Below are 27,970 nucleotides of genomic sequence, written 5' to 3'. Positions count from 1 at the left end.
CCGCCGTTCCATTCGGTTTTCAGCAAATCCCGTAGTACTATCTTTCAGACGTAAGGCATGACAGGGACGCTAAAAAAAAATGCTCAATACACGGACCAGTAGTTGGCCGCAGAATATTGTCGACTGTAAATCACGAGCTCGAAATTGAACGGCAAAGACGGATGGGAAAAGTGCTTTCGCGGTCCAGGGACATTCTCACCGTGTACGGCTCTGGTCGCTGGTACAAAGTAGGTAAAGTGTAGCAGCGGACAGCGGTTCCCGCGGACACTGGATAAACGAATGATGCATTTGATCCATTTAGATCCGGTTCACTTTAACCAATTTATTGAGCAATATGTTGGAGGGCAGCAAGGTTCAGCTTTAGGAGAATCGGCAATAATGGTTTTGCACTGTTTGTCCTTCGTTGTGCAATAAATCAGTTGGAATTTAAATAAAACTCGATGTACAATTATTAAATTCTGTTTCACAGAGCAGTGCAAAGGAAGAAAGGAAACGATTATATAGTCAGATGTACTACATTAGTAATGTTACATATGTTTTTCTTACCAATAAAAAAAATGTAGCGCCTTTATAGGGAAGGAAAAACTGTCCTTGCACCACGTCCTTGTATCATTCAAATGTAAAATAAGTACCATTGCCAATGACCTGCATCAACCAGCGCTCACGTACATACTCCGGAACATACAGTACACGACAAAACAACGGTAACCTATAAGTTCTGGAGAAAGAAGGGTTGACAATTTTCGTAAATTAGTCTCGAATTCTATTTGAAAAACAGACATTTTGATCATTTCTAATCGTTATATGAATAAATTATAAAGATTTATATGGTTTTGGGCAAAACGATATTTCGTACGTCTTACAACATTTGTACACAATCCAAAAATTGAACTCTCAAATCATTTAAACGAAAATTTGTAAGTTTTCCGAAAGACCTTAGCAAAGTATTTTCATTTTCAAAGATGCTAATGAGCGAAGAAAAATATATTATACAACTCGACAATTTCTCGATTATTGCTCAAATATCTCGATGCACAACAACGAGTGACTATTTTTACTTTTATAGATTATATAATTGTGACAACGAATATATTTTTATCCTTCCTTAGTGTAAAGAAATGTTCAATTTCAAATGTTAATGATAGAATAGCTGGTCTACGGGCTATCGATAAGGAATACTTACTAAAGCATACTTAAGGCTTATCCATCAGCTGCACTTGGTTTATCCATTACTGTATGTTTACCGTGAAAGATTACTTTCCGGGCAAGCAACATTACATGTTGACACTATAAATAAAGTGTTGCAAGTCCATACCATCCCTGTTCCGTGTTTCGCTAAAGTTTGTTCATGAATAATTCCATTATTCGCGCGTTAATATCTCCCGCCAGGCCATCAAAACGGTACCGGTTGGCTGCCAGAGCAATTACATTCCATCACCTTCGACTCCCTGGAGGGTGATGTGTACGTTTTTGTGATTCAAGTTTCCCATTACCGACGGAAGAAGGGCGTGCCATTTTCTGCAAAAGATGCATGCCAAAAAAAAAACAAGGTCAAGGTTTTCATTTTCCCACAAATAATTTATTATCTTTTATTTGACCCATAAAAGATCGCGTATCAGTTAAAGATTGCTTTGTACCAACGTTTGTGAAGTTACAGCTAATCAGCTAGCGACAAATAATAATAGGAACCGTGTTTATCCTAAGTTTTTTTTTAATCTATTTTTTTTTGTTTCACATTCTCGCACAGTTATTCTTCGGTCAGTTCCAAATGAAACCATAGCGATCGTTTAATGATCTCAACTGGTATACGTTGCGCTACTGGGACAAAAATTTGCTTCAGTAACAATTTCGCCTCATCGGTGACCTTTACTGTCGAAGGAAACTTTACGCCTCTGCCTATAATCTACAGTAAAGGTAGAACGGTTTAAGCTCATTGATTATAGCTCCTTTAAATTAAACATAGTTTTTAAAGTTAATTATCCATACCTCTCGCATAATTTTTGCATCTTTGACGTTAGAGAACGGCAGCTGTCCATATAATAGCGCGTATACCACAACGCCGGACGCCCAAATGTCGGTCGGTATGGGATCGTGCTTTGTGAAGTACAGTATCTCCGGGCTGGCATATGCGTAACTGCCGCAGCAGGATTCTGATAAGTACGGTTGGACTAAGCTGGATTGATCGTTGCCGTCATGCCGCACCCGACAGGAAAATCCGAAATCGACCAATTTTACCTGATCATTTTTGTCAAGCACAATGTTGTCCAGCTTGATGTCCCGATGGGCAATAAAGCGCGAGTGCATGTAATGGATGGCATCGATCAATTGTCGGTAGTACCGACGTACTCTCGCTTCCGTAAGTTTGGTTTTCATGCGTACCAACTGCAGAAGTGATCCATTTTCGGCATATTGCATAACTATATAAATCCTGCTAGCAGCAACACGGGAAACCAAATGAAGGAAGAACAAGGTGTGGGATTTTTGTGATTAAAATTTGTTTAGCATTACCATAAGAATAACAGTTCGTCATCTCATCCCGTAGTGCTTACCTCATATTGGTTTCTATTATTTCGTAAAAATTGATTATATGTTCATGCCTTAAGGAACGTATTGCATCCAGCTCGCGTTGCACATATTTGTTCAGAACCTGCTCCTTTAATTGTGCTTTAGACATAATTTTTATAGCCACCGTTTTATTTCGCCTCGGCCAGTACGCTTTCTGCAATAGAAGAAATGTCAAACATTGTTCTGTAATACCGCTAATGGGATAGGAACATACGCCACTACCTTTACGACTGCAAACGATCCTTGGCCAATTGTTTCTCCCACGATGTAGCCACTCTTTGCAAGTGTGTTTGCCGGATCGGACGTGCGTGGTTGAGCTTCCTGTAGTGCCTGATCCAGGCGCGCCTGCGTTTCAACCATTTTATCACTTTTTAAACACGCAGGCTTGGCAGAGGTTTTGATGTAACGATTTTGGGATGAATATTACTATTTTTACACGCTTTTTATTTTAAAACGCTGTTTTAACTGCGCCAGCGACTAAAAAGAACAATTTGGAGATCCCTCCCTTCTTGCCAAACAGAAACTGTGAAATGACAACACGAGCTGTCAAAGATTAGTTGATTTTTTTGTTTTGTGTTTAGGCGAAATTGCACTCCATGGACTACTTTGATTGTGTGCGAAATGAAAAAGTGTGGCAAGGATGCTTGTCGTTGGATAAAGAAAGCTGGACGCAATTTTTGTTTACGATTTTATTGAAAAAGTATTTCACGTGGTTTATGTTTTTATTTTTCTGATGTCGGATCAGGGTACGATTCTGAGGACTAATTTAGGTTTTATAGTTGCAATGTTTACATACGTCTTTGAGCCATATGACTTTGTGCAGAACTGCCGAAACCTTCTCTGCCGCGTTCGAGAGTAAGATGCTCTGAAGGATTTCTGGCCCCGTAAGTATGTAAGGCCAGTAGAGAAGCCACTGCAATGACGAGATGTCTCCCCGCCAGACTCTGATTGACTAATAACATCGTAGCGTGATGGCGTGGATGTGTCCGCAAGCAAGACCGGGATATTAGATTGTCAACCGACGGCGCACAGCTTTGAACAGATTAGAGGATTCCTGCGGCAGGCCAAAATTATGTTTACCCAACTCTTCACTGTCCAAACCGGTCTGTGAATAAACGTCCTTTTGCGTATCTGTGTTTTAGTGCAGCGGAAGCTTCGGCCAAAGGTTCAGTTTGTTTCTCATCTATTCTAGCCCCCTTTTAAACACGTATAATCGATTTTGTATTGATTTGTTTTATTGTTATTATCATTTTTCGAATGATCTTCACATGATCACACCAGGCGTGAGATATTGGCCTCACAGTTTGAAAACTAGAAAGGGACCAACCTTACGCGTGTACAAAGGATGCGTGTGTGTGTGCTAAGCTGTTTCTCCCCGAAAACGTTCGATGGTTTTTGGCCATTGCCATCCAACCATACTCGTGTAAATGATACGCGCGCGTGTATAATGTATATAATACGATCAAAAACGGGATATTGTTTCTAGCCCTTCCTGCCCAATCCGTTTCCATTATTGGTTCATTGTTGACTAATAGGAGGTATGCAGAAGTTTTGCAGTGTAGCATACTGGATAACCGTGAGGGTGGTGTTACGTGTCTTTTTAAAGCATTGGTGTAGAGTAGTGCCGCTGGCTTTCTGTTAGTATTTACTGATGACAGGACTTGCTTTTGGGCATGAGACAATTTGTTGGGGTTCTTGTAGGCGCACTGAATAAATCTCCTTTCGGTTTACCGCACTAGGACACGTTAAAAGGAAGCTCTTACAAAAGACGTATTTCTTTTCCAACTAACTCCCAGTAGAATAGGAGCACAGAACAAACCGAAAATACATAACTAAAGCTGCATCACAGTATAGTTGTTTCCTTTGCTTTAAAAGGTGTGGGGTATTCCTTTCGTAAAAAAAAATAAAGTAAGAAATAATATTTTATGGCCTATCCGAATTATGGATAATGTACGAAAACAGGAGTATAGTTCGAACCCGAGTTAAGAAAGCGGCGTATTAACTTTTCACATTCTGGTGGTCCTATGGTTTCCTGGGGCTGGATATTTCACATTGTTTTGCAGCAAGCTAGCGCGCGTGTACCGTAGAATAAATAGGTTTCTATCTAATATGTACAAATGTACCCTTTGATGCATATCTGCACAATCCAGTACTAATTAAAACCGCATCAAGCGATCGACGAACCGGCGACGATAGGCAGAGCAAAATCACGCATCGCCTTCATCCGTTCTCGCGTAAGCGTAAACAACAAATACAAACTTATCTAAACCGATGTCTGTGGAGTGTCTGTCCTGCCAACATACAATAATACATCTGGCGGCCGCTGTCCTCTCTTTCGGTGCCTTCGGAACATATGTGAATAATAGGGGATTGGGTGTGTGTTCCTTAACAAAATCACTGGCTTATTGACCTAGTGGGGATGAGCGTTTGTTTTAATTCCTGCAGCAACTGCTGACTAGCTATAGTGGGTTTTTGCGACTAATCCGCACTCCAAACGCCTATCCGCCGGATCTTGATAATTCCGCTCTTGTAGTACTGTGGTATACTGATCATGTGGTTTGTGTGCCGACCACGTGAAGGCTGCCGAAGAATGTTCACTATTTTACCTACAGAATGAATATATTCATTATAATAAGACCTATGGACATATAACTCTGTGAACACTTACCAAGAACATTTAGCGTGTGAAAGTGTTTGTGCTTAAAGTGAATAATTTGTCGCAAGTTAGTGTTAGCGGTCCATCGTTTTGCAATCTCACTGGAGCAAATTTCCACTGTTTCTGGCATGTCCGAGAAAGGGTGAAGCTGAAAAACGGTTTCACAACGTTAATAAGCACCGTAGACTAATAAAAAAATTGTAACTCGCTACTAACCGGGTAGTATTGTATATCCAACAGTTCATCATCACAGCTTGATTTGATGGCGTCGATCAGTTTCTTGTAGTTGCAGTCGCGCTTGGACATGTGAAGCAGATACTGCGGTATGGTCATCTTGGACGTGTCGACTTCGTACTGGTCGTAAAAGTACTGCCGAAGCACTTCCTGATTCGGTGTAAGGCCAAAACATGTCTACGAGAAGAATCGATCGGTAAAGTACTGTTCCAAAAAGTGAGTCCACAAATATTGTATCCTCTCTTACCAATGATTCCATTATTGTCAATAGGCTGCAGTTAAACGTGTATATCGTTACGCTCTGCTCCTCTTCCTGCATCTGAAAAGAGAATAAATACAATAAAATTAACAAAATAATAATATTGCAAATAGACAATTCCAGTTACCTTTTTAGTACCGACACGCGGAACTTGTTGATCATACCAGCCAATGTTTGTTTTGGCGGCTTCGTGCTGTTCTGACACCTTCGGCACGTTGCCCTTGCTTTGATAACGATTAACACGCGCCTGCCCGCCGGTCGGTGGCATTTCCTTGAGTGTGTTGATTTTATGCAACGTATCATATACGATCTGTTCGGCACGAAGATCCAACAGCTCATCCACCGCCGTCTCATCGTCTTCTTTTGGCAGTTCTCGGTCCGATCCTTGCGAGAAAAAGCCTTGCGGTTCGACACGCCCTGTACTATCTCGTGCATATGATCGCACAGCACCGTTTGCCAACGATCGTCCTTTAGCTTCCTGTTTCGTTGCATTGCAAACGTTACAAAACCTCTGCCTGGTAGGATCTTGCTTCGTCCGCATCAGGAACTCTTGTTCTGCACAGTCCAAACAGTGCGTTTCTTCATCTCCGGACGCTTCCAATACTCCCTTCGAACGTTTGCTAACACCAAACTCTGCAGATTTGTAATAAAAGGGAGAACATTGCTGGTAGCGGTGCGATGTGTCGACCAAACCCGAGTCATCCGTTTGTAAGCTAAGCTCTAGTCGAAGGTTCTTTGAGTTGGGCAAACCTTCTCGTTCGGTCGGCGTAGAACGTTCCATCAGAATAGGAACATTTTTTGGAATGGCACCGGTTTTTTGAGCTTCCAGTCGATTTACGCTTGGTACAAAACTATCCATGGCGCCAACATTAAGCTCCCGTTGATCGTGTACAGTAGCTACCGCTTTAGACTCTTCCACCAGCGAAGCAAGCGTTTGTACCGGAGCTGATAGTTGTGATCGTGTGTCGTTTGATTCCGGTACACGATGTAAACCCGTTTCATTTCCTTTCTGTGATGTAGCTTCGTTTTCCATCGGAAATGGACCCGATTCTTGGTGTATTAAATTGTGTTGCGGCACCGTAGGGGACCGTGCAACGATGGGTGACAAACGCGGTCCATTCCCTGCATTATCCTGTCCGTCTGCAGCCCTCGCTACGCCAGCAAACTTATCATTGTCCAAACCGAGCATAAAATCCGACTGCCTGTTAAAATTTTCCATCTCCGAGCTAGGTTCCGGGTCGAAATCCATCTCGAGGAAATCCGTTTCGTCGTCCGGTGGTAAATCACCCTGCAGGTCTAACAGCTGCCCAGCAGCACCGTCCGGTTCTCCACCACGGTACGCATAGATACAGTCATCCGACGTGGAAGCATTATCATCATCGGAGTAAGCGTTATTCGGTAGTAGAATGATTTCCTCAATGAGACCATTCTCGCTCACGTACGATAGGTTGCCGAGCGAATTGTTGTCCGAAAAATCACCTTCATCCGGTGGACTAGAGTCTTCACGGGCATTAAATTTGGGTACTTCCGCATCTACTTGACTTGATACATTGTCATGAGGTTCTTCCGTACCATTAGAGGCAGGATCTACAGTCGGTGGGACGTAACCGTTGCTCCCCTGTCCAGGAGCTCGGAGATGGTCCGCGCCTGTCCCGTTAGTGGTAGGGTTAAAATTAGTAACGTTGTTAGTGCCCGTAATAAAGAAGTTCACGGATGATTGCAGGTTCGGAAGCAATCGTTCCGATGGAGTTTCACTGCCAGCAGAGACGGATGAGGATGATTGATTAAAAACGGATGCGAAATGACGGGAAGATCCTAAAAGTTGAAGCAAGAAATAAAAATTGAAATTAAGTTAAATGTACAAGCAACTCATGGCGTATCATAACAATATGCATTTGTTTTTAGTTCGGAAATGATCTCTATTAGCTTTTCTTACCATTTTCCGCAAGAACTTTATCTTTCACCGGCGATTCATTTGACGCTACGCCATTCTGCTGGGGCAACGTGGAGGGCGAGCTGTCGTCCTGCACCATGCCGGACACTCGATCATGCACCGGTGGCATCAGGTTTTCCTGTTCGATAAGGTTGTTGTTGTTGAACTGATTCTGGTACTTTGCAGCAGACACTGCCTTGGCGATACAGTCCGTACCAATGACTACGGTAAGCCCACCGCCACCGTTGCTGTAACAGCACTCCTTGTTTTTATTGCTATCCATTGCCGGATAACGGGAAGCAGTGGTGAGCGCCGGTGACCCTTCGGCCCAATCCCCGAAGGGGGCTTTCGGGGGACGGAGCGAATCACACTTTACGACAACAAAGAACGCTATTTACGGCGGTGAGTACTGGCATCAGAGTGCCACCACCTTACCGGGAGCACCGTCCTATTCGCTTGTTTGTATCAAGTATGTATGATGTAATATTGTTTATTTTAGAAAACATAAACTACGCGTTTCTACCTCTGCACGGCCTCCCGTGTGCGGTTGCAGCACACAAGAGTGGGTTAGCCGCGAGGGACACGGACAAGTTGCGGTGTGTTGCTGGGACGTTGGAAATTAAATTCTCTCGACTTGATTTACGGATGTTTCCACTCACGACAATTGTTTCTTCCGGCCGTGTACGTTACACCGGGTGGCGAATGCAACAGTGAACCAGCCATTCACTCCACAAATCGCGCACGCAAACCGATTCAGATGGTACTGCTACTTCGATTGATGTGTGCTCACACGCACCTGTGCACTGTTTGTTTCTTGACGAATGTCGTCATCCGGATTTGCGCCGCGTTTTCGTACCGATTGGCCAAATGACGCAGGCAGCTAGAGTTGAGGGAGAAACAGCGGATATCTTCGGGTGGTTCACAAGAAATGCAATTTGCTGATCACCGTGCGCCGCAAGCGAAAATGTTTGCGACGAAATGTATTGTTGTTCTTTCTCTTTCCGATCGTATTTTTTCTTTGTTTTGTTCCTAACGTCACATTGACAGATCCAGTTTTCGTCGTGTGCTCTTTGCCGATGCAAGCGCTCTCTACAGGGAGATTATTCGATGGGAGTTGTTTTGGGGTTTGTTGAAAGACGGTGTATCAATTCTCAGTAAGCTGTGCTTTTTTGGAAAATAGAAGTACGGATTTTCTCCAAAATGCCTGAAACTCACCAAAAGAATTTAGCCGTTTATATACTGTGCGTTCTGTTGGCAAGTTTTACCGTGTTCCAGGTTTATGTCACTGAAAACTACGAACAACTGCACGATCGGATCGCGGTTATTGAAAAGGTAAGTGAGAATGAGAAAATTTTATCATTACACTTTACCAAAACTTGCCCCTATGTTGTAGCAGCCGGAACAGATCAAAGATATAGAACTTCACAAGATAACTGACACGTATAGCGAAAGAAATGTCCAATGTTTTAAAGAAATGGAAGTTCTCCAGGAAAGAATATCTCTCCTGGAACAGCTGAACTTTGATAAACTTGGACCGACTGATTATGCGGCTCGTATGTTTGGTGGAGAGGTTTTGTCGGCAGATACAACATCACGTCATCGAAGCTCAATCTTTAGTAGAATGCGAAATATGATATCGTCTGTGTACGACAACTATCATCAAATGCAGTGCATCATACAGGTGGCGTATAAATTACATCCTGCGAAATATGTGTTTAATGTTTCAGTCATGTTTTTTTTAAAGGATTGTGGTACTTGCTATGCCTTGGAAGGAAGTTCTGGAACAATAGTTTTGAAGCTGGTAAAGAGCGTACACTTGAATGCCATAACGATAGAACACATCCCGAAGACATCATTACCCAGCAACGTGGATGTCTACAGCGCATTAAAAGAATTTTCTGTTTGGGTAAGTAGTTATATTAATTAGAAACATTTCAAACATTGATTTTGAAATGTTAAAACCGTTATGACCTCCATCTTAAGGGTACAAACAAGCCAAGCAACATGGGAAAGGACATCTATTTCGGTACATTCACCTTCGATTACGCGACAACGTTTTTGGAAACGTTTGAGTTCAATTTAGAGCACGGCATGCCCAGCATAAGTTTCGTACGGATTGACATCCACTCCAACCACGGTGAAAAATTTACTTGCATCTACCGGTAAACGGACATTCTCATATGCAGGTCGTTCGTAACATAATGGATATTATGTATTATATTTGCAGGATTCGTATTCACGGAACACCAGAATAGTAACAACTCTTCCGATGTGGGTAAATCCCCGGTAGTGTCAGGAAAGACAGATAGTTTGCAAGATTTTTAATCTTGCATTTAAAATCTCGTCTTTGGGAAATTATTTTCGATACTATTTTCCTGTGATTCTATTAGTTTGAATATCGAAAGATCTCTTTGTGGAGAACTTGAATGACCTGGAGGATAAATTTATTGAAGCTTTTATTATTTGTGCTGAATCCTTTCTTATTTTTTTTAATAAAAAAAAAACCGTTAAGATATGACCGAAAATCATCCCACAGTGTAACCCCCAAACAAGGTTTCGTTAAAACATTGACATTTTCGTTGAAATACGCGTTTTGACGTTTCGCTTCGTTAAAGCATGAATGTTTTGTAGCAAAATGTATTTATAAAAAAATAGCTACAATAAAGACGCGACGAGAAATTCTGTGCCAAGTGTTTACGTGAGTTAACGTTTCTGTAGTTAATTATCGGGGCATTTCACATAGGCTAGCAAGGTTGGGGGTTCTTAGCAGATTCACGGCTGAGCGTGTTATGGAAGTTTGGAAAATCCCGTCCCGCGTCGTAAACGCCTTTTGAGGTGGCTGTGTTATTGTTCCCGTACCCCAAGCATCTTTACGCGAAAATCGTCTGCTGCCTAATTGATTGTTGTATCCTGTTTTCGGTTGGTTTTTCGTGAAACTGTGATGCGGTGTGCACCATAAAAGATTGATAAGTAGTGCAGTGTGTTGCGAAAATTGGTGCGGTAATACGCGCGTGCATGATTCATTTGAGTTTGTTGGAAAATTCGGAAAAGCGCATCCGCGACAACGACGACAACAACAACGGAGAGAACTATGGTCAACACAATGGAAAGCTCGTACGCAACGATGTCAAACATTTCGCAGCACACAGAAAACTTCCCACTGCCAGGTATGTTGCGACCTCGATAGGTACCTAATGACACCGCAGGCCCTTCTTGCATCTTGAGGGTTGCTTTGCCACCCTTTTCCCAGTTTTTTAGGTTCACTGTTGTTTGCTACTCAGCCTCCGTTAGCATTAGTTCGTGGCGCGGTTGGTGTCTGTTATTATAACCCCCCCAGTAAGGGTTGTGCAGAAACAGACCAATACCGCCGCCCCATGGGCTCGTACAATGCCCCGTAATTAACGTGAGCGTAATTGCCCGCCGGACGCCTATGCGACGAGGCATAACGTGCGGGTCAGCCTGCTTACCTTGCGACCGACATTGCAAAGTATGTCTGTTACGTAGCCAGCAGGCGTTTCACTTTTTTTTTTGCTAACCTTTCCATACTCGCGACTGACAGGGGTGCTAACAAATGTCCAACGGGGTTATCCTATTAGAATTAGGTTCAAAAAGCAAACATTATACCCTGATGTTCCATAATAAGAATATTATAGTCTCAAAGCAAGCTGGACGCAAGTTACCATGACTACCGAGAGATATGTATTTTTGACATTTGAGAACTTCAGAAGTCAAACATATTGAAAACATACGCATTGGCATAACAGGTTTTGCTTGTAAAAACATTATTAGTATCAACAATCAATGAATGTGCACCATTAATTATTCCATCCAGTATTCCGTACACCTGTTTTGGATCCGTCGACAATATCATCCGGCAAATCCAACTTTCCTTGAAGTTAATGGTTCGCCTTCACCTTCATCATCTGCCGGCGAATGGACCCCTCCGAAATGTTTATGTTTGCTTGCGCAATGTTTTCTTTACATTTTCCGGTAACTCACGAAAACATGCGTCCCCACACACACGCGTCCCCACACACACGCGTCCGTAAATACAACACCAAGGGTATCCGGTACACTGGATTACGGTACGGGGTGCGCACGTTCGATGGATTACCGAAAATAGAAGTTAGTTCCAACCAATCGGATTCGATACTTTGCACTGGAACCGGCAGCTAACGGGAATCATCGGAAGCTATTTCAAGTACCCGAACTTTCCAGCTGTCCCCATCCCTTCCTTCTGCAGTGAAGAAGAAAATGGGCCATCTAGGTAATGAGTGGTACTAACCGGACAATTGGAAAGAACTGCGTGTCTGTGTCTCCAATGTCGACGAGAAGAGCGAATGCTAAACACTCGGAATCTCAGTGCAACGGTGCACTATCGTCTCGGGCATGCGGTAAGAAAGCTATATCATGCCGCCAAACCGTGCCCATAGCGGAAAGAGTTCGTTTAGAGTGAAATTGACCGTCGAGCGTTGTACCGGTTACGTTTATCCGGGGCATAGATTGGGCGGGATTGAAGTTCTAATTTTACATCAACGAACAGCGCGTGTGTTTGTGTGTGTATTGTGCATTGGATTAAGCAAGACGTAATTGTAATGCATTGTTGCACCCTGCACAAATATTCAGTTATACTAACAGCTAATCTTTTGTACTTTGCTTATCATTTTAGAGCTAACACCAGAGCAGCAAAAACTATTAATAGAGCTGCGGAGAAAGAAACAGGAGATATTACTCGAGATACAGGTGAGTTTAAGCTGTAAGATTGTGTTCTTTTAGGATCTAAACATTTGGCGTCATTGTTGATGTTGAGCCGTGTAAAAAAAGTGTGAGAATCATTCAAAAGTTTTGGAAATGCATAATAACACAGTGTTACAAGTAGTATCAGAGACGAGAAGCTACATTAAATGCAATGGAAAACAGTTAAACACAAATCCAGATGCCTTGAAATCGAAGTCAAGTTAAGTCCATAATGACATCACCGACGTAACATACGCTGACGAACAAGAAGTAACACCTCGGGAAGGAAGTCGTGAACCGGATTGAATAAGAGGCGAATGATGATATGCACGATTAATAAGGACGCACACAAAATCGGCAATGCAATCTGCATAAAAATATAAGCCACCATTCACTTGTAACCCTGAGAAGTCAGTTAGAATTCCTTGGAAGATCCCGACACCGTGACGTCGTTGAGTCATCGATTGAACGCGCCGTGATGATTTCTGTTTTCTCTCTCATTGTAGAAGATGCCACAGATTCATCGGTATGATTCATCGTACACGTGGTTTAAATGTGTCATTTGCAACACTTAAGCAATACTTTCTCTTACCTGGAATTTGCTAATTTCAATCCAAAAACTGGTCGAATTCGTGGCACACAGTAGCACTGCCAATAACACACAGTTGTGGTCGTCTTCCTGCTCGTCCAATCGCTAACTGGAGACGGTATCGCTGGAGCCTCGATCCTAGATCCGTCCGAAATCGGTAGGCCTGCTCATAAAGCTAATGTTCGCAAACACTCCCTTAGCTGGGGAGCGCAACACACCAACAAACGGTGTGGACAGAACCGGCTGATTTGCCACGATTTGCCAAACCGTTGAATTTCGGTGACCTTTTGACGCCGTCCTTTTGTCGTGTTGACGTTCTAATAGGTTCTAATGCTTTTTTTTGTTGTTGCTTCCTTCTCCACTGTTGTGGTTATGGTATCATACTGGCATTCCAATTCTCTGTCTCAGTACGGTAAGGACACGCGAATTTGTTTTTCCCGATGATAGCAACGGCGTACGGCCAAGCCCAAATTTCAGCGTACACTTTGAGGAAGCCTTCACAATGGATTTGATTTTGGGATTCCGGGTCATGGTGGTATTAAGTATTGTGGATAGCATGAAGAAAGACAGACGGAGGTTCGAAGAAGCATGAAGGAAGGAACGATGTAGGCTAATCTGTTATAGGTCTTACCCCGTTATTTTGGGAAATGGCTAATCAACAATAGGGCTGCCTTTCCTCCCCGTTAGACTCTTACGGTTTGATTCCCTTGGGAGGGTGTTATTTTGACGCGCATCATGATGGTTATCCACCATGATTATTGTTATCGCGGTTTGTTGCCCCCCCCCCTCCTTTATCTTGTTGTGGTATTATTGAAGTTGAAACCAACATGAGCTCATTTTGTCTACTCTATCTGTCCACCGCTATCTTTTGACCATCCTCTCTGGGAATAATAGCAAAACGAGACTGGAACAAACAAATGCTTTCCTTGATCGCCAAAATACATGACCTTCCCGATATAATTGGCCAAATTATTCTAACTAGAACAAGGATAATGGGCGAGATTCGCAAACAAAAATGCGGACACATTTTCCGACATTGGTGACCTTGGGGGGATGAATGAAAATAGCGAACGTCTTCTTTTTGGGTTCAGCTTTTTTGGCACCCTGGTTAGCCCATTGGAGCTGGAACAGCGTATTCGCAATCGATAACAACCGACACCAGGGTGGCATTCACGAGTAAAGTCGCAATGGTGGTGTTCCGCAATGGTTTTTTGTTGTTTTCGGATTGCGGATAATAGATTGGTGAGGTACATTCTCAAGGATTTTTGGATGAAAGTGCTGTGTGAAAGATAGAAAGACATTTGTTTTTTAAAAAATATGTTTGATTTAGTAATCATAAAATGCGTAAGTTTTACTTAGATTTGTTGTTCACCTTAATATCTCATTGTAAAATGTATAATTCAAGTTTATTACAGAACACACGGTGACACACTTTGAGAAGCCATGTACACCCTCCGAAAGAACTCGTTAGGGCCGTTTTTATTACTTAATTCTCTTGTTAAATATGTTTAATGCCGGAAAACAAGTGAATATCTAATGCCACAAAAGCATGCGTTTCGTGCTGTTACGGTGCGAATGTGTTTTGATTCTGTTTTTTGAGTGCGTTTTCACTGCCACCTGGTAACAGCGGGACCGTTAAGGATAATTTGGTCCTTATTTTATAGGCAGAGGATTAATAAAATTTTCTCCCTCGTGTTTGCATGTAAACATAAGGTGCGGTTTCGGGAAGTAAAGATGAAAAAAAGTGGGACACATTTACTTAATGTGCTTTAATCAGGTTGGTTCCTGCACCAATAACCCGCAGGAAATGGCTGATGTAGTCGTCAGGATTTTTATTTCATTCTACGCTAAATTCAGTATTAAAGCTGAACCTTTCGCTTTTACTGAATCTGAATTCAGATTCTTGAATCTCAAGGTATTTTTAAACTTAATCATTTACTTTGAATAAAAATATTTTGAAGAATAAAAGATTTTTGAAAATTAATTAATCCTTCACGATTCAATAATATTTTGGGAGTCGAATCATGATTGGGATGACTCCTTACTGAAGATTCATTCGAAAGACTCTTCTTATAAGATTCATCAAGCAGAACACTAGAGGTTAAAGCCAAATACGGTGCATCCCTACTCGTTGGCAGTTGGCTCGATCGATTAAAATCTTCATTCGCAAGCATCACTTGCAAGGAAACGTCCACAAAGGTCTTTATATCATATCCCCATTCGATGTATAAATGATAAGAGTAAAAAGGTTGTCCACTTACAGGATACGATCTCATAGCAAGGGCGCATAATCATCCCTGCACGAATTCGTTTTGTCTCTTTGTTGTGTGATGGAATTGGAAGAACTTTCCACCCGTCGTTCGTTGTTGGCGAAGGTAGGGTTTCGTTTTGCGTAGCTATCGAGGGAAGGTAATGTTCGTCTGAACTCTCGCGAACCCTTACGAACGGAGCAGAGTACCCACTTGGCGAACGGATTGATTGCATTAATGCACCACGTGAAAAGCTTTTTCCTCATTGGCAAGACACGTTTGGATCTCTATCACTCCTAGAAAATTGTTTCGTTGTTGTGGTTTTTTTATTCGTTTTTGCATGGTTTAAATCGTTTTGCTCTCGCCGAAGCTGTTGAGATTTTCTCTTTGCCATTATTCACTTGCATCTATTAGGCGTGTCTAGTTCGCTCGTGGTGGATAAAGTTTTTTCGATCGTTTGCTTCTTTTAATATTTATTTTCAAGAGGTAATTCATCGCAATAATGCGTTGATGGATAATGAGCTTTGAATCTTAATGATTTGCATGGTTTTCTATATATGTTTGAAGTTATTTTCGACTAAGACGATGTTTGAAATTTATTACATTCATCTAACAGGTTTTATTTCATGATTTATACTTTTTTTTAATTTGTAAATTTATATTTGATTTTATTATTCTGTTATTTACGTTTCTGTTCATTCTTTGTGTGTCATCAGTTTCATTTAAAAGCATAAATCATTTTTGGTTTTTGTATCTTGATTCCGTTTTCTACCGTCTAATTGTTACTTGAAGTGGGATTTAAACTGAGATTCCATCACAATCATTGTTTATTGTTCATTGTTAGTACTCTTAACATCTTTTTTGGTAATTTACAGTCCTTTTTAATGTTTTTTTTAATGTGTTTTTTTTAATAAATATTTTTTTTGGGGTATTCCAAACTTCCTTTGGCTCTACATCAGTTTCAGCGTGGCACTTACTGATCGGTTGACGTTATAGAGACAACGATGTAAGAACCCTATAGTGAAGCCAGTCTTCACACGACAGGACCGGTCGAAAATCCCATCCGGGCCGGGGCTACGGGTAAATAAGGAAAATAAGGAAAATAATTAAATAATAACTAAATAAGGAAGAAGTATGTTTTCCACGATCTCCGATAAAATATCTGTCATTTAACGTAGAATAATATTAAAAATAACTGCATTTAGCCAAAAAGCAAATTTTCTAGTAGATTAGGTGCAATGACAGAAAAAATTGTTCAAATTTAAGGATTTTAAACTTTGCACAAATTGGACGAACCGTTTTAAAAGTTATGTTGTTCAGAAAACTTTGAAAATACGGTTTTCAGATAATCGTTTGAAGTTTGTAGTCCTTGCACGGAGCGCTGCTTAGCTCTTCAGCGGGTAACTTTCGAACGGAGTATCTCGTGAAGTTCGAATATATTACCTCCTTATTGCAGAATAAGCTATGTTTTTCCAGTTTGTACGAGATATTTCAAGAGGATTCCATTTCACGTGTTTACGCTAAGACATCATTTACCGGCATCCATGTACATTGCCGGCATACCAACACAATACATACCCAAATCCAGCGTCCGATCCGGCATCCGGAGCTTTTATTCCCGTCACCAAAACAAACAAAACACTCCTGCACGAATCGGCTGCTTCAAAGCTTCAAAGCTTAATCGGCATGTCCTCGGGAGTCGCTATCCCGTGTTATGTTGTGTGTTATACCTATTTACTGCTCGTAGGATCAAAGGACGTTGCGCTCTTCCCGAGAGTTGCTCCCATTTTCTCACACAGGGGAAAGCAGTTTGTTTAGCGCTAAAATAATCAAACCGCTTCCAGGCTCTCCTTGCCTGCAAGGGAAGAAGCTTGACAATGGACGCCAGGATGGGGTTGTAGAAAAAAAGTTCTCACAACAATTCCACGATCTACAGCTCTCTTTTCTTTGCCGCAATCGTACGATTTCGTGCTCATAAGGAAGAACCAGGCGCTTCCGGCATCGTTATGCTGCATGCCTTCCGGCCAATTGCCTTTTAGCTTCCGGCCGTCCACCGATATCCGTCCCCCGTTCGTCGTGCGGTTTAGTGTAGTAGTAGTACGTAAGCTTTTCCCGCCCATTCGCATGGTTGTTCGGGGGTTCGTTGGACTTTTCGATCGATGGAGGGATGACGATGATGATGACGGTGCTTCTCCGGAAGCTTTCCCTTGCTTCTTCTACCGTTGCTGGAGTAAAATCATACGGAAAGGGAAAAAAGGAAACAGTTTTCCGCATTTCTTCAAGTGTGCAACGTGCTCAAAAGTGATGAAGAATCCCAGCTCGTCCTTGTGCGCGATATTAACTATATGGTTTATGTTACTTGGACATCTTCTTTATAAACGTACCCCGCAACATAACCTTTTGGCCTTCGTTTGGTTTGTGTTGATTCTGGCCAGCTTTCCGGCTTCACGTTTTTGTTGTTTCTCACCAAATGCCACCAAAACATTGCCACTCTCCGGAGGTCGATCACACGAGAGTGCGTAGCTTCTCTGTCGCTCCGTGGCCACGGCCAACACCCCGATGATGCCGCGGGATCAAGCAAGGATTTTCATCCCGGGCATACTCCGCATCGCCATTGGAGGGGAATACTTTCGGGCGCAAAAAAGCTAAGGATCTTGCGAGGTTTTTCTACGGCGGTGTGGCCCTGTGAAGAACTAGTAAATGGGAAATGGTGCAGCCAGGATGATGTCGGGCGGTGAACGTCTTGATTAAAGTTTTGCAAAGAAACACGTGGTGTAGCGTCGGTGTGTTGTTTTCATGTTTGTCCAAAAGTTACACGAGCAAGTTCATAGATTTGTGTGAGTTTTGAAGGCTTCAGTACAAGAAAGTAGTGATTTATTGGAAAACAAACAAAAAAACTTCAAACAACAGCTTAAAGTTAGTTTTGATTCTTAACTCTTTTTTGAACTCTTGTTATAAAAGTGTTGTTAAAGTCCTTAAAAATAGCACTGCTAATTAAAAACAGTTCTGAATGTTCTATATAGTGACTTATCAAAGTGAAGAATAGTGTATATATGAGTAGAAAAAGGAGAAAAAGACTGCTGTAAATTCTGATAGTGACTAACACACTTTACAAAAAGTTTGACACCCCTGCGGTTATAAACTCCACGTGTAAGTTTCGCGATATCATTGGCGTACGTTAGTGATATGGAAAGATTCTTCCCGGTTGACAAACAGTGATAACGTTCGGTGTTTGTGTCCGTGCGGTTACGGTGCGTACGACAGATAGTATCGAACGGGCGAACGTCATCAAATATCCACTTTGCTCGTAAAAATTCCCTATCACATTAAACCTTCCCGATCGATGACGAAATCCTGTTTTGTTGTGGTGCGTAACGATTATGTTTACCGTGCCACATACGTCCCTGCATAAGCGTCGTTAAGAAGGCTGTATAAATTCTGCACAAAACGCCGTGGGATTGCTATGGAGAATGGAACGGTGACACACGGCGTAAGCTTTGAGGCGCTAGAAATTTGCACTAGGGACATTTTTTTGTTGCCTCCTATTCAGGCGCCGATGTGCTGTAATATTAAAGGTGTACCCTTTAATAGTATATAGGCAGAGATTGTGACGCGTATTTCTGCTGCTGTTGTGTGGAAGTTCATTTAAAGTCAATTCACGTGCCACCCTTCCGATCATAATCATCGTCATCGTCATCGCGCGGTGTCGTATCCAGGCAACCGCTAAAGCACACGGACGAAATGATGGCGATTGTTCGTTGAACCTGTGCTGTATGTATCGTCGGGGAAGTTGGTTTTTGTGGCCGCAGTCTAATATATCTAATGTAAATGGAGGTTTAGCTTCTGTTTATAGAACAAACATTCGATTATCCGGCAATGGTTGGTGTAGCATTGATAAGTACATGGAGATTATACCGATAACCGGGCATTGCGGATGTATTTATTTCCGCTTTCTTTGAAGTTTGTTTTTTTTTAAATCCCACCTGATTTGATTTTATTGGCTTACAGTTGGTATTTAAATTAAGCTGCCATCTTAGGTAAAATAGGAAAAAATAGCTTGACTCAGCTTTGAAAAACGATTTGATTTTTACCTTTTAGAGAACAACAAAGCTCCAAAAGCAAAGTTTTGCTCGCAAAAGGATTGCCAACTAAAGGTAAACAAGTGAATTAAATGTTTCATGATCATTACACTACAGTTTTAAGTAAAGTGGAAGTTATTTTTTCGTAATAAAATGTATCTTTAAAAATAATCTTATTCTAAACTTCAATGCTTTTTAGTTTGAATATTATTTTTTCTCTACAATTTTACAAAATGTGTACAAAAACATGAAGTGTTTATTTATTAACGTCAATCAAAACATTATTTTTTTATTCGCTGTGACCACAGCCTGTGCGTACTACGTACATTCTTGCTCGCATACTTGCTTAGAATAGGGGTGAGTTTTTCCCCTACTTTTCTAACACACACTTAAGCCCGGCTCATTCATTCATATTCAGCTTGAGCCACTCGCTCGCTTCACATGTTTCGCTCTCATCTTTATACGCTCCTGATATTTCTTACAGGGTTCGCTTACCTTCCCCCGAAAAAATGAGCTACAAGCAATGTGAAAATAAAAATACAAAGCAATCGCTTTTTAAAATCGTTGCCTTTGCCCATGAGCGCTAGTGTTTTGAAATTATGTGTTTTATTTTGGGTGAAGGATTAAAAAGAAAAACTGGTACGAATTACGTTTTACTCATTAACTGCAATGATTATCATTTTCAGAGCGTTTTGTTAGACTGTATGCATTTTTTTTTCTGTTGTGCCGTTTTTTAGAATTTTGCAAACACATGCATATGCATTTTATGTGTGATTTTGTGTATGTGTCAGTAAGATAATCTATAACTTTCTTGGATGTTTGAAGATAATCATGTTTAGGATTTTCATATTTTGCTTTCTTCTCAATAGCTCAATTCTAATTTACCCTATTCAGTGGTTTGTTGAGCACTTATCGTTAACCACTTTATTGCAATCACTGTTGCTAAAACGGTTACCACTATAAGATGTGGAGAGTGTTCGCTCAACAGTGGATTTAGCGATCTCTATTAGTTTAGAGTAGTTTCGCGTGTTTATTTTGAACCTACTAACTTACTTAACTAACCGGCTACAATATAAAAATAGTTTATTTTAACAAACAGGTCCTTTATACAAGTAATTGAATAACTTATTTAAATACTTAAGTTATCCACTGTTGTAATTTATTAGTTCGATTCGTGTTTGAAGTTCTTTCCTTTTCCTCTAAAATAACACAAATTTTTAAAGCTCCTAAAAACGCCGTTCGAAATGCCACACGAACCCTTTAAATCCCAACCGTCTTTACACACTTTTCTTCAAGTGTGTGCAACGCGCTATTTCTTCGCTGTGTTGAGTGTATTTGTGTGTTTCTGTTTTTTTTTTCGCTATTTCTTCTGCTATTGCGTCGCTTACGGCCGGTCCAAAGATGAAGGCCGGGGTTGGTGGGTGAGTTTGTTATTCTCTTCTTGTCGTGTGCGCTGTGGGGTTTTTTATTTGTGCCGTGTTGTGTTGTGTTCCCTCGCGTGTTGAGTTTGTGTCTCCCTATGTTTTTGCTCTACACAGTTCCAACGCGCTCGCTACGGTCGTACGCTCACCCGCTCGTCAGTTTGGTCGGAGTTTCGTAGCCGGGCGCAAGGCAAATGCCAGCAGCAGCGCGACGTCCGCGAATGCCGCTATACTGATTTGTTTTCTTCCGGGCCCCGGGTCGTGGTTGTTGTTGCTGGTGATTGACAGAAACATACGGTGTGCGTATTTTGTCGGCCAATATATTTGCATCTGGTAGCGTTTCCGCTAGTGTGTTGTTGTTGTGTTGAAAGTGCACGAAACCGTGAGCCAGATTCGTAAGTGTCCACTGGGGGAAGCAAAGGGTGTCAGTATGTTGCAAAACAGTGTTATGTTAAAGTTACGAACTAGTGTTGTGTTGATGTTTAAAGTTTTGTAAAAATGTTTTAAATCTTCCTAAAACAAATACGCGATCGTGTAACGATCATTCAAACCCTGCATCTGGTTACAGTCATGGGCAAAAGAAAATAAAGACTGTTTAAGCAGATATTGTAACGAGCGACATGTGAAGTGCCATTCTATATTCCGCAATCCACTCGGTGGAATCCACTCGACACAAAAACGCATTCCTCAGAGCCACTTGCGTCGATGGTTGTGAAATAGCGCCCCCGTGGAGCGCATGGAATGTCCTTTTTTGGGGTTGTTTTAGTGTTAGTGGGAGGCAATCAGGCCGCTGTTCGCGATGTTTAGCAAAGTGCAATACAACCCAACTAAAGCAGGGCAATTTGCAATCGGCAAGGAAGCCGTTTTTGTGTTTGGTGTGCTGCCTCTCCAAGTGTCTAATTACTATCGAGCCGTAGCGTTTGCGATTTGCGATCAGTTTTTTTGCGCGCGTGTGTGAGTTAGTGCCACGAAACGAATGTCTCTGTCTGTTATTACTATTGGCCACCACTAACGACAAATGCATGTCGTTGCAGTTGCTGCACCAACCACCCGTTGGCGATTTCGTTTTCCCTGCCAATTGCACCTCGGGGCGATCGATCACGAGGGAAAAATGAGATCGTGTGTTGTGCTGGGTGGCACAGCAACCCCACAAGTGTGATATGACGAGATGTGTGTTTGTGCTGTGACAAGATGTCTCGCAGCGGCGAGGCAAATCAAACCTAATAGAAGTGTAACGCGGGTGCAATAGAAAAATAGCAGCGACAGCAGCAGCAGCAGCAATAACACACTACCAGCATTACGGACGAGTAAAGCAATATCAGGATGAGAATATCAAATTAAAGCATTCAATTCCGGGCACTCTCTGCCCTGCGGACGTGATCAGTCTCGTGGAACGGAAGGAAGCCACACAAACGACGTATTGTCCCACCGCCCGTGTGTTTTTTCTGCCAATTTTATCCATTATTTCGCCCCTCCGTCTTCCATCTGGAACTTCATCTGAAGTTCATTTTTGTCTTGGTGGTTTCGATTAATTAATCAACAACGAATTTGGCGGACCAAACTTTGCTCTCACGCGAAGGGAGGAAATTAATGCGCGCCAACTTTGGTGTTTGCTTTTATACTTTGTTTTTTGCAACAAGAGTTCCAATCCTTAATTCCCTTCGGATACCACCTACCTGTGGCGAATAATGTTTTGACCGAAGCAGAATAAAAAAAAGAACCCCCCGGGAACGGAATTGGTCCCAATTTTTGTGGCACTATTTACATCACATTGCAGCACACATGACTCACATGACCATGTCGATTATCTTCTCTGTCGCGTATCACCATTTTGGAGCGTTAAAAACCGCGTGGCCTTTACCGATGATAAAGCGTTTGCGGTAACCGTCATCTCCCGTTGTTGTGTTCGCTTGTTGAGTGGGAAGTTTCTGAGAAATTTAGCAATGTGTGGCGGAATTGAGCGGTTTAATTTTGCTGCGTTGTGCGCTAGCTGTATGCGTAACCGCACGATCGTAGATTTCTGGGAAATTTAAATACAGAAGAACGGTTATTCAATCCGCGAGAACTTATAAGAATCTAAATGTTTTACATTTGCCTTATTAAGATTAAGTGGAGAGTAACCAATTTGAAGCAAGAATTAATAACCTCAAGGGTCAACCACGGTTTCTTCTGTTTTGTTTTAATTACAGTGTGTGACATAACTTTAAAACCATAATTGAGACTTATGTTGAGTTCTAAGGCACTGCCAGTTTCTGAGCTACAGTTTTGATTAATTCTTAACGTTAAGTGATCGCAGTATCAGAATTATCTAAAAAAAATCATGCCAAGGTTTATAGAAATTTAGATGAATAATTATTTGTTGTATTGAACGTTTAAATGAACAGGATTTCCTCACACCTAGTGTGCTTTTTTCACCTTCATTCTCAGCTGCCAACCGAATGCTTAGAATGTTCCAAACACAGTGTCTGTGGGTTTGGTGAAAGTCGCTCGTTCACCAGCACACCCGCATATGGCACCGCGGGCACACCAAAATATGTGTCTCATGTGGGCGGAGGAGGTTCGTGAATGTCTGTAATCGAAAACAGAATTTGATCGTACGCGGTTACATTAGGCCGGCCACAGAATTCACTTCTAATTCCCATTCCTTTTACCGAGCGAGTACATTTCGCACGACAAAATAGCAACGTTACTTCCCTATCGTTCGGTGTATAATACACGGTAGCAACGGTAATGACCATAACGACCCCCGTACTCCGTCAGAGTGAACAAACGAAGGGCAAAAAGAACATGAGCATACTATTAACGCGAACTCGCGGGTGAGTCATTGCCTGCAAGTGTGTGTACAACTCGCAAGTCGCGCATATACCGAACCGATCACTTTGCGCGGCTTTGTGCAACGATGATAAGGCCCAGAATGGCATGAATGTTCCAGAGAGGATGTACCAAATCATTCCAACAGCCGTCGTGCTTTTGGAATGTGTAGTGGATTGTTGGATTCTATTTGCACAAGTGTATTGCAGCTGGGAAACAGAGGTTTAGGAAGTTCTGGAGCTCCAAATCGAATTTCGTTGCTATCACTAAACCACCAGCAGCAGTACTGATAGACCAGTGAAAAATGGTGTGTTTTTGTTTTGTTTCTTTTCCATTAGAGAGCAAACATTCTGAATGTGAGTGGAACGCATCAAACAGAGTTCGTTTCGAACGTTCGATGTGGGTCGAACAGCCTAACATGAGAGTTATGTGAGACGGTAAAGCTTTTTCCCCAGCTAAAAAGCTTTCCAGCAATCTATCATCATACGATCGATTTATTTTGGAATCGAGTGTCGGTGATCCTCTTTAGAGGAGGGCGGGAGTGTGGAACCTTCCAAAATTCAATCACAATTTGTTTGGTCCGTCTAAAAGGCTTCTCTTTCATCCCATGTACAAGATGAGCATCAGGGGAAAAATACGTTTTTACGATAGATTCTAAAGCTTTTTCGCCACATACTAGACAAAGTTTTTGATAACATGTGTAACACCGATTCGTCACCAGAAAAGGCGCTTGTGGCATGAATCATGCCAGGCGATTTGTTTGTTTACGCCGAAGCAGCAAAGATTAGGACAGAACTCTAAAACGCTCGCAACCGTGCGTTGTGCTACAGTTGTGTACATTTCGCCCTGGCAATCTAACATTTGGTTCGGGGTGTGATGCTAAAGTGCACAACACAAAACAACCCGCTTTGGCCAACTGGTAGCCGCGAGTTTTTCTTTGTTTTGATAGCAACACATTAGGAAACGCACCGCACGTTTTCGCAAACGAAATGACGTGCTTGCATTGGGGGGGCTTTTTGTTGTTGTTGCAATAGTGTAAGTAACAAGCTTGCGGAGGCCTTTATTTCATCGGCCAAACACGGATCGGTTTGTGCGCGTACGCTTCAATGATATTACGAGCATCATCACAATTTTTCACACGTTTGCCCATTTTTTGTTTTTTGGGCCACTTTCTACCGCCGATATAGTTTCTTCTCGTGGTAAAAAAAAGCGCAACTCCTGGCTGCGATATTCCAGTGGAGGCAGACTGCGTTGACGCGGAAGAAGATTTACGATCCGCAAAAAAAAAGAAGGGTTCTCGTGTGCGTCGACTTATGTGCTCGGGCACAGTTCTAGTGATAAGAATGTGAGAAAATGGGTGAAAAAAAAGAACAAACTAGGTTGTTAGAAGAACTTCCTGTTATGCTTGGCTTATGGCACACTCTGGGTCGACGGACCATTTCCAGAACCAGATCTTATCAGGGACACTCGGGCGGGGGCCGGCTGTTGTTCGTTTAGTTTATTAGTTCTTCCTGGCTTGCGCCGGGTGATTTGCCGGGGAAAAAGAACTCCCACGCCCATACTGAAACGCCTTGTTGGAACTCTGCTCGGTTCTTCAACCGGGAAGAAAGTTTGCTGAGGATTTTTGCTTCCTGCAGATGGAAGAAATAACAGTAGCAAAATAAATATTTCAAAAACACATACGCCGAATGAATGTTAGTAACGGTTGCGTATGTTATTGCATGCTTTTTCACTCCTCACTTACTTCACACGAAGCTTTCTATGAGAGATCCTTGTGATGCTTTCTAGGTGTTGTTCATTATGGTAATGAGACATATTTTTAATGACTTTGCTGTCGTTCCGAAAGTGAAACCACCCCTGCCGGTGGCGATGAGCAGATGGATTGGATAGGTGTGCATGTCACCAGCTCTACTAGACCGCTTCGTTAATTTTTTCCTGTCAGTCTGTGTTTCGGGGATGTAAGGTTATATTTTAGCATTAGTCGTTGCGACTTTCTTATCACGCCTCGCGGTGGTTGTTTATCATCGAAGGAATGCATATAAGATTGGCAACGTTGCTTTGTGTGATAGTGAACTTGCGTAGAGATAGCGGGTGTCGCACATTCGCGTCGAGATTAGATAAGTTTGCACTGTTCTCTGAAGAAGGTTCGCATGGGTGCAAAGTGTGAAGTTGTTGTATGTTGTTTTAAACATTATCTTTTTCACGTTTCCTAAAACACCTTCGAATAAAACAATCTTTTTTGTTTTTTCATACGGTAGCAAAAGAAGCTTGTAAACAAGAAAAAGCAAACTCCATGAGTGTGACAAGATTGGCATGGGTTGATAAAATTGAGGAATTAGTACAGTGCATGTACATAATTATACAAATAATTTGATTTTTCCAAAATTAATCAACTGTTTGAAGCGATACACAAAATTAATGTTCTAGAAAAATTATATAATAATTAATAAAGTAAATGATTGCATGGTAAACATACCTTTCCTTCTGCTTCTGGGTATATTTTCCATCTTTTTAACATATTTTTACAACAGTCAGTATTTTTTCTCTGTGATCAATCCAAAATTATGCTTGTTACTTGCTAAAATCGTAAAATTAGTAATAAACTCTTTCTTGTTGTCTAACCACATAGAGATTTTTTTATAGATTAATTAAATTGTATTACAAGAATAGAATTGATATATTTGTTATGCCGTTTTCCGGCCTCACATATTCTTATGCCCCCATTGGACTTTGATCGCTCAAGTGAGTTTTCTAATCTTAGGACATCATAGAAGCTCCATCGTAAAAGCTAGAATATATTTAATATTTTTCTCTTCAAGTTTGATCAATTTCTTGTTATCGTACGTAGTATTTTCAGATTATGATGATGCGGGTGTTTATATAGTTACGTTACACACTGTATATGACCAACGACTAGTAATGATCATCGTCCATGTTACGCCCGATCGTTACCGCAGATATCTTCGTATTTTAAATAGAATTACATCATATTTATACATGTTTCTATTCGATTATGGGTTGAATGGCAAATATGAACAGTGAACGCAGGACAGCTATTCCATCACTGATGATGTTACCACTCGGGTGTAGGAATTCCACATCGGTTTAGATGTTCTTTTCACTTTGTTTATTCGCAAGCGATTGTTAGCGATGACAGGCAAAAGTGGTGAAAGTATCTTGATGTAGAAAATATAAATGAAGAGCTTTCTCAATTTGATTGACACGCAGAGAAGAGAAGCTTTCTGCTGCTGACACTTCCCAGCCGCGTGGACGATTGTGCACCCGCTTCAGTGGAAAATTAATATGACACACGACACCACAGTACATCGCAATTTGCATTCGCGAAAGAAAGCATCGGTCAAGAAATTTCATTAAAGTGCTTGTGTTTGCACTCGCGCAACGTGCTGCCTGATATCGCTTACCGAAGCACTACGAACCTTGCATACGGATGCATTTCGGATTGCATCGAAAGTGTCGGTTAGGGCTTCTAGCGTACAACACGGAGGGCAGAAGCGGCGCAACGAAGATAACGAAATTGAAACGAGCTATCAGGTGGTGTCGGTGTTCAAGTTCTTATGTTGCTACCTGTGCCGGTTCATTGAACCCGGACTACGGAACCGGGTGGACCGTAAAGGGCATGATTAATACCGTAAAATGATACAGGACATGAAACGCCTTATGCTGATCGTTAGGAAAACAGCTTAATCTGCCACCTGTCGCTTGTGGTGCAGTTCGTTGTGTTTATGTCTACACACTTTGAGATAATCGATTTTTAAATTTCGCTCCTGAAACTGCCGTCTATTGGTTAATAATTTATTATATGTCTCACGTATAAAAGACTATACAACAACCATAATTTATAGCTTAAAATTAGTATTGGGGCAGATCATACTATAAGATAGAAAGCTTAAGCTTTTAGTCTGTATCTGTCAAATAATCCTGGTCCATATTCGTTAAGGACTTAGCATTTCGACATAAAAAATGACACATTTCTGCGGAATTACAATTTTAGAAAAATCGATTAAAGTTTAGAAATTTAACTTTAAATTCAATTCATTTGAAACAAAATTTAACTCTGATTATTAACATAATCTTTTTTTAGTTGTTTTTGTTAAAATTTTTTGCTTACATTTTTCGCACACGGCAAACATGGCCTAATCTAGTTCAGACCAGCTAGCTAAATGGTTTGTTTTGACATTTGTCGAGCTTGGGACAGTTGCTTTCATTGGCTTGTCCTTTGTATGGGGAGCTGTAAGCAGATAAGCCTTGAAACAACAAAACAAAAAAAAAACTAGCTCAAAGTATGGTTCTGGCCATCAGGATTTTATCAGGTTTTTTTACGGGTCGAACATCTTCCAAAAATTGTGTTTTGTTCTAAAGTGTTTTGGAGTTCATACTGCATAACATATATGTAAAAGGTGTATTCTTTAACTACAA

The 27,970-nt window shown here is 41.5% G+C and overlaps 4 protein-coding genes across 4 annotated transcripts in view; 2 read left to right on the top strand and 2 right to left on the bottom strand.

The window, feature by feature from the left end:
* Positions 1 to 1,747: 1,747 nt before the first annotated feature.
* Positions 1,748 to 2,925, bottom strand: LOC128715182 (testis-specific serine/threonine-protein kinase 4-like). The gene is made up of 4 exons (XM_053810065.1): positions 2,788 to 2,925; positions 2,550 to 2,719; positions 1,987 to 2,428; positions 1,748 to 1,903 (listed from the first exon to the last, which is right to left on the bottom strand). Exons 1-4 carry the CDS (start codon positions 2,923 to 2,925, stop codon positions 1,748 to 1,750), a joined length of 906 nt encoding a protein of 301 aa, XP_053666040.1.
* Positions 2,926 to 5,043: 2,118 nt separating this feature from the next.
* Positions 5,044 to 7,930, bottom strand: LOC128712451 (uncharacterized). Its single transcript, XM_053807344.1, has 6 exons — positions 7,651 to 7,930; positions 5,842 to 7,529; positions 5,703 to 5,774; positions 5,438 to 5,632; positions 5,234 to 5,369; positions 5,044 to 5,171 (listed from the first exon to the last, which is right to left on the bottom strand). The coding sequence occupies exons 1-6, from the start codon at positions 7,928 to 7,930 to the stop codon at positions 5,044 to 5,046; spliced, it is 2,499 nt and encodes an 832-aa protein (XP_053663319.1).
* Positions 7,931 to 8,847: 917 nt separating this feature from the next.
* On the top strand, positions 8,848 to 9,902 carry LOC128715169 (SUN domain-containing protein 3). The gene is made up of 5 exons (XM_053810050.1): positions 8,848 to 8,979; positions 9,044 to 9,328; positions 9,392 to 9,553; positions 9,631 to 9,809; positions 9,875 to 9,902. The coding sequence occupies exons 1-5, from the start codon at positions 8,848 to 8,850 to the stop codon at positions 9,900 to 9,902; spliced, it is 786 nt and encodes a 261-aa protein (XP_053666025.1).
* An 836-nt stretch (positions 9,903 to 10,738) lies between these two features.
* Positions 10,739 to 27,970, top strand: part of LOC128711599 (cytohesin-1) — a 45,681-nt gene continuing 28,449 nt past the window's right edge. The window contains exons 1-2 of the mRNA XM_053806481.1: positions 10,739 to 10,814; positions 12,317 to 12,390. Of these exons, the coding sequence (XP_053662456.1) occupies positions 10,739 to 10,814; positions 12,317 to 12,390 (150 nt within the window). The remainder of the gene's footprint in view (positions 10,815 to 12,316; positions 12,391 to 27,970) is intronic.

This window comes from Anopheles marshallii, chromosome 3 (assembly GCF_943734725.1).
Source record: "Anopheles marshallii chromosome 3, idAnoMarsDA_429_01, whole genome shotgun sequence".
In the NCBI taxonomy this organism is placed as follows: domain Eukaryota; kingdom Metazoa; phylum Arthropoda; class Insecta; order Diptera; family Culicidae; genus Anopheles; species Anopheles marshallii.
Note: the sequence above shows the minus strand (reverse complement) of the source record. Positions and strands in the feature narration are given on the sequence as shown.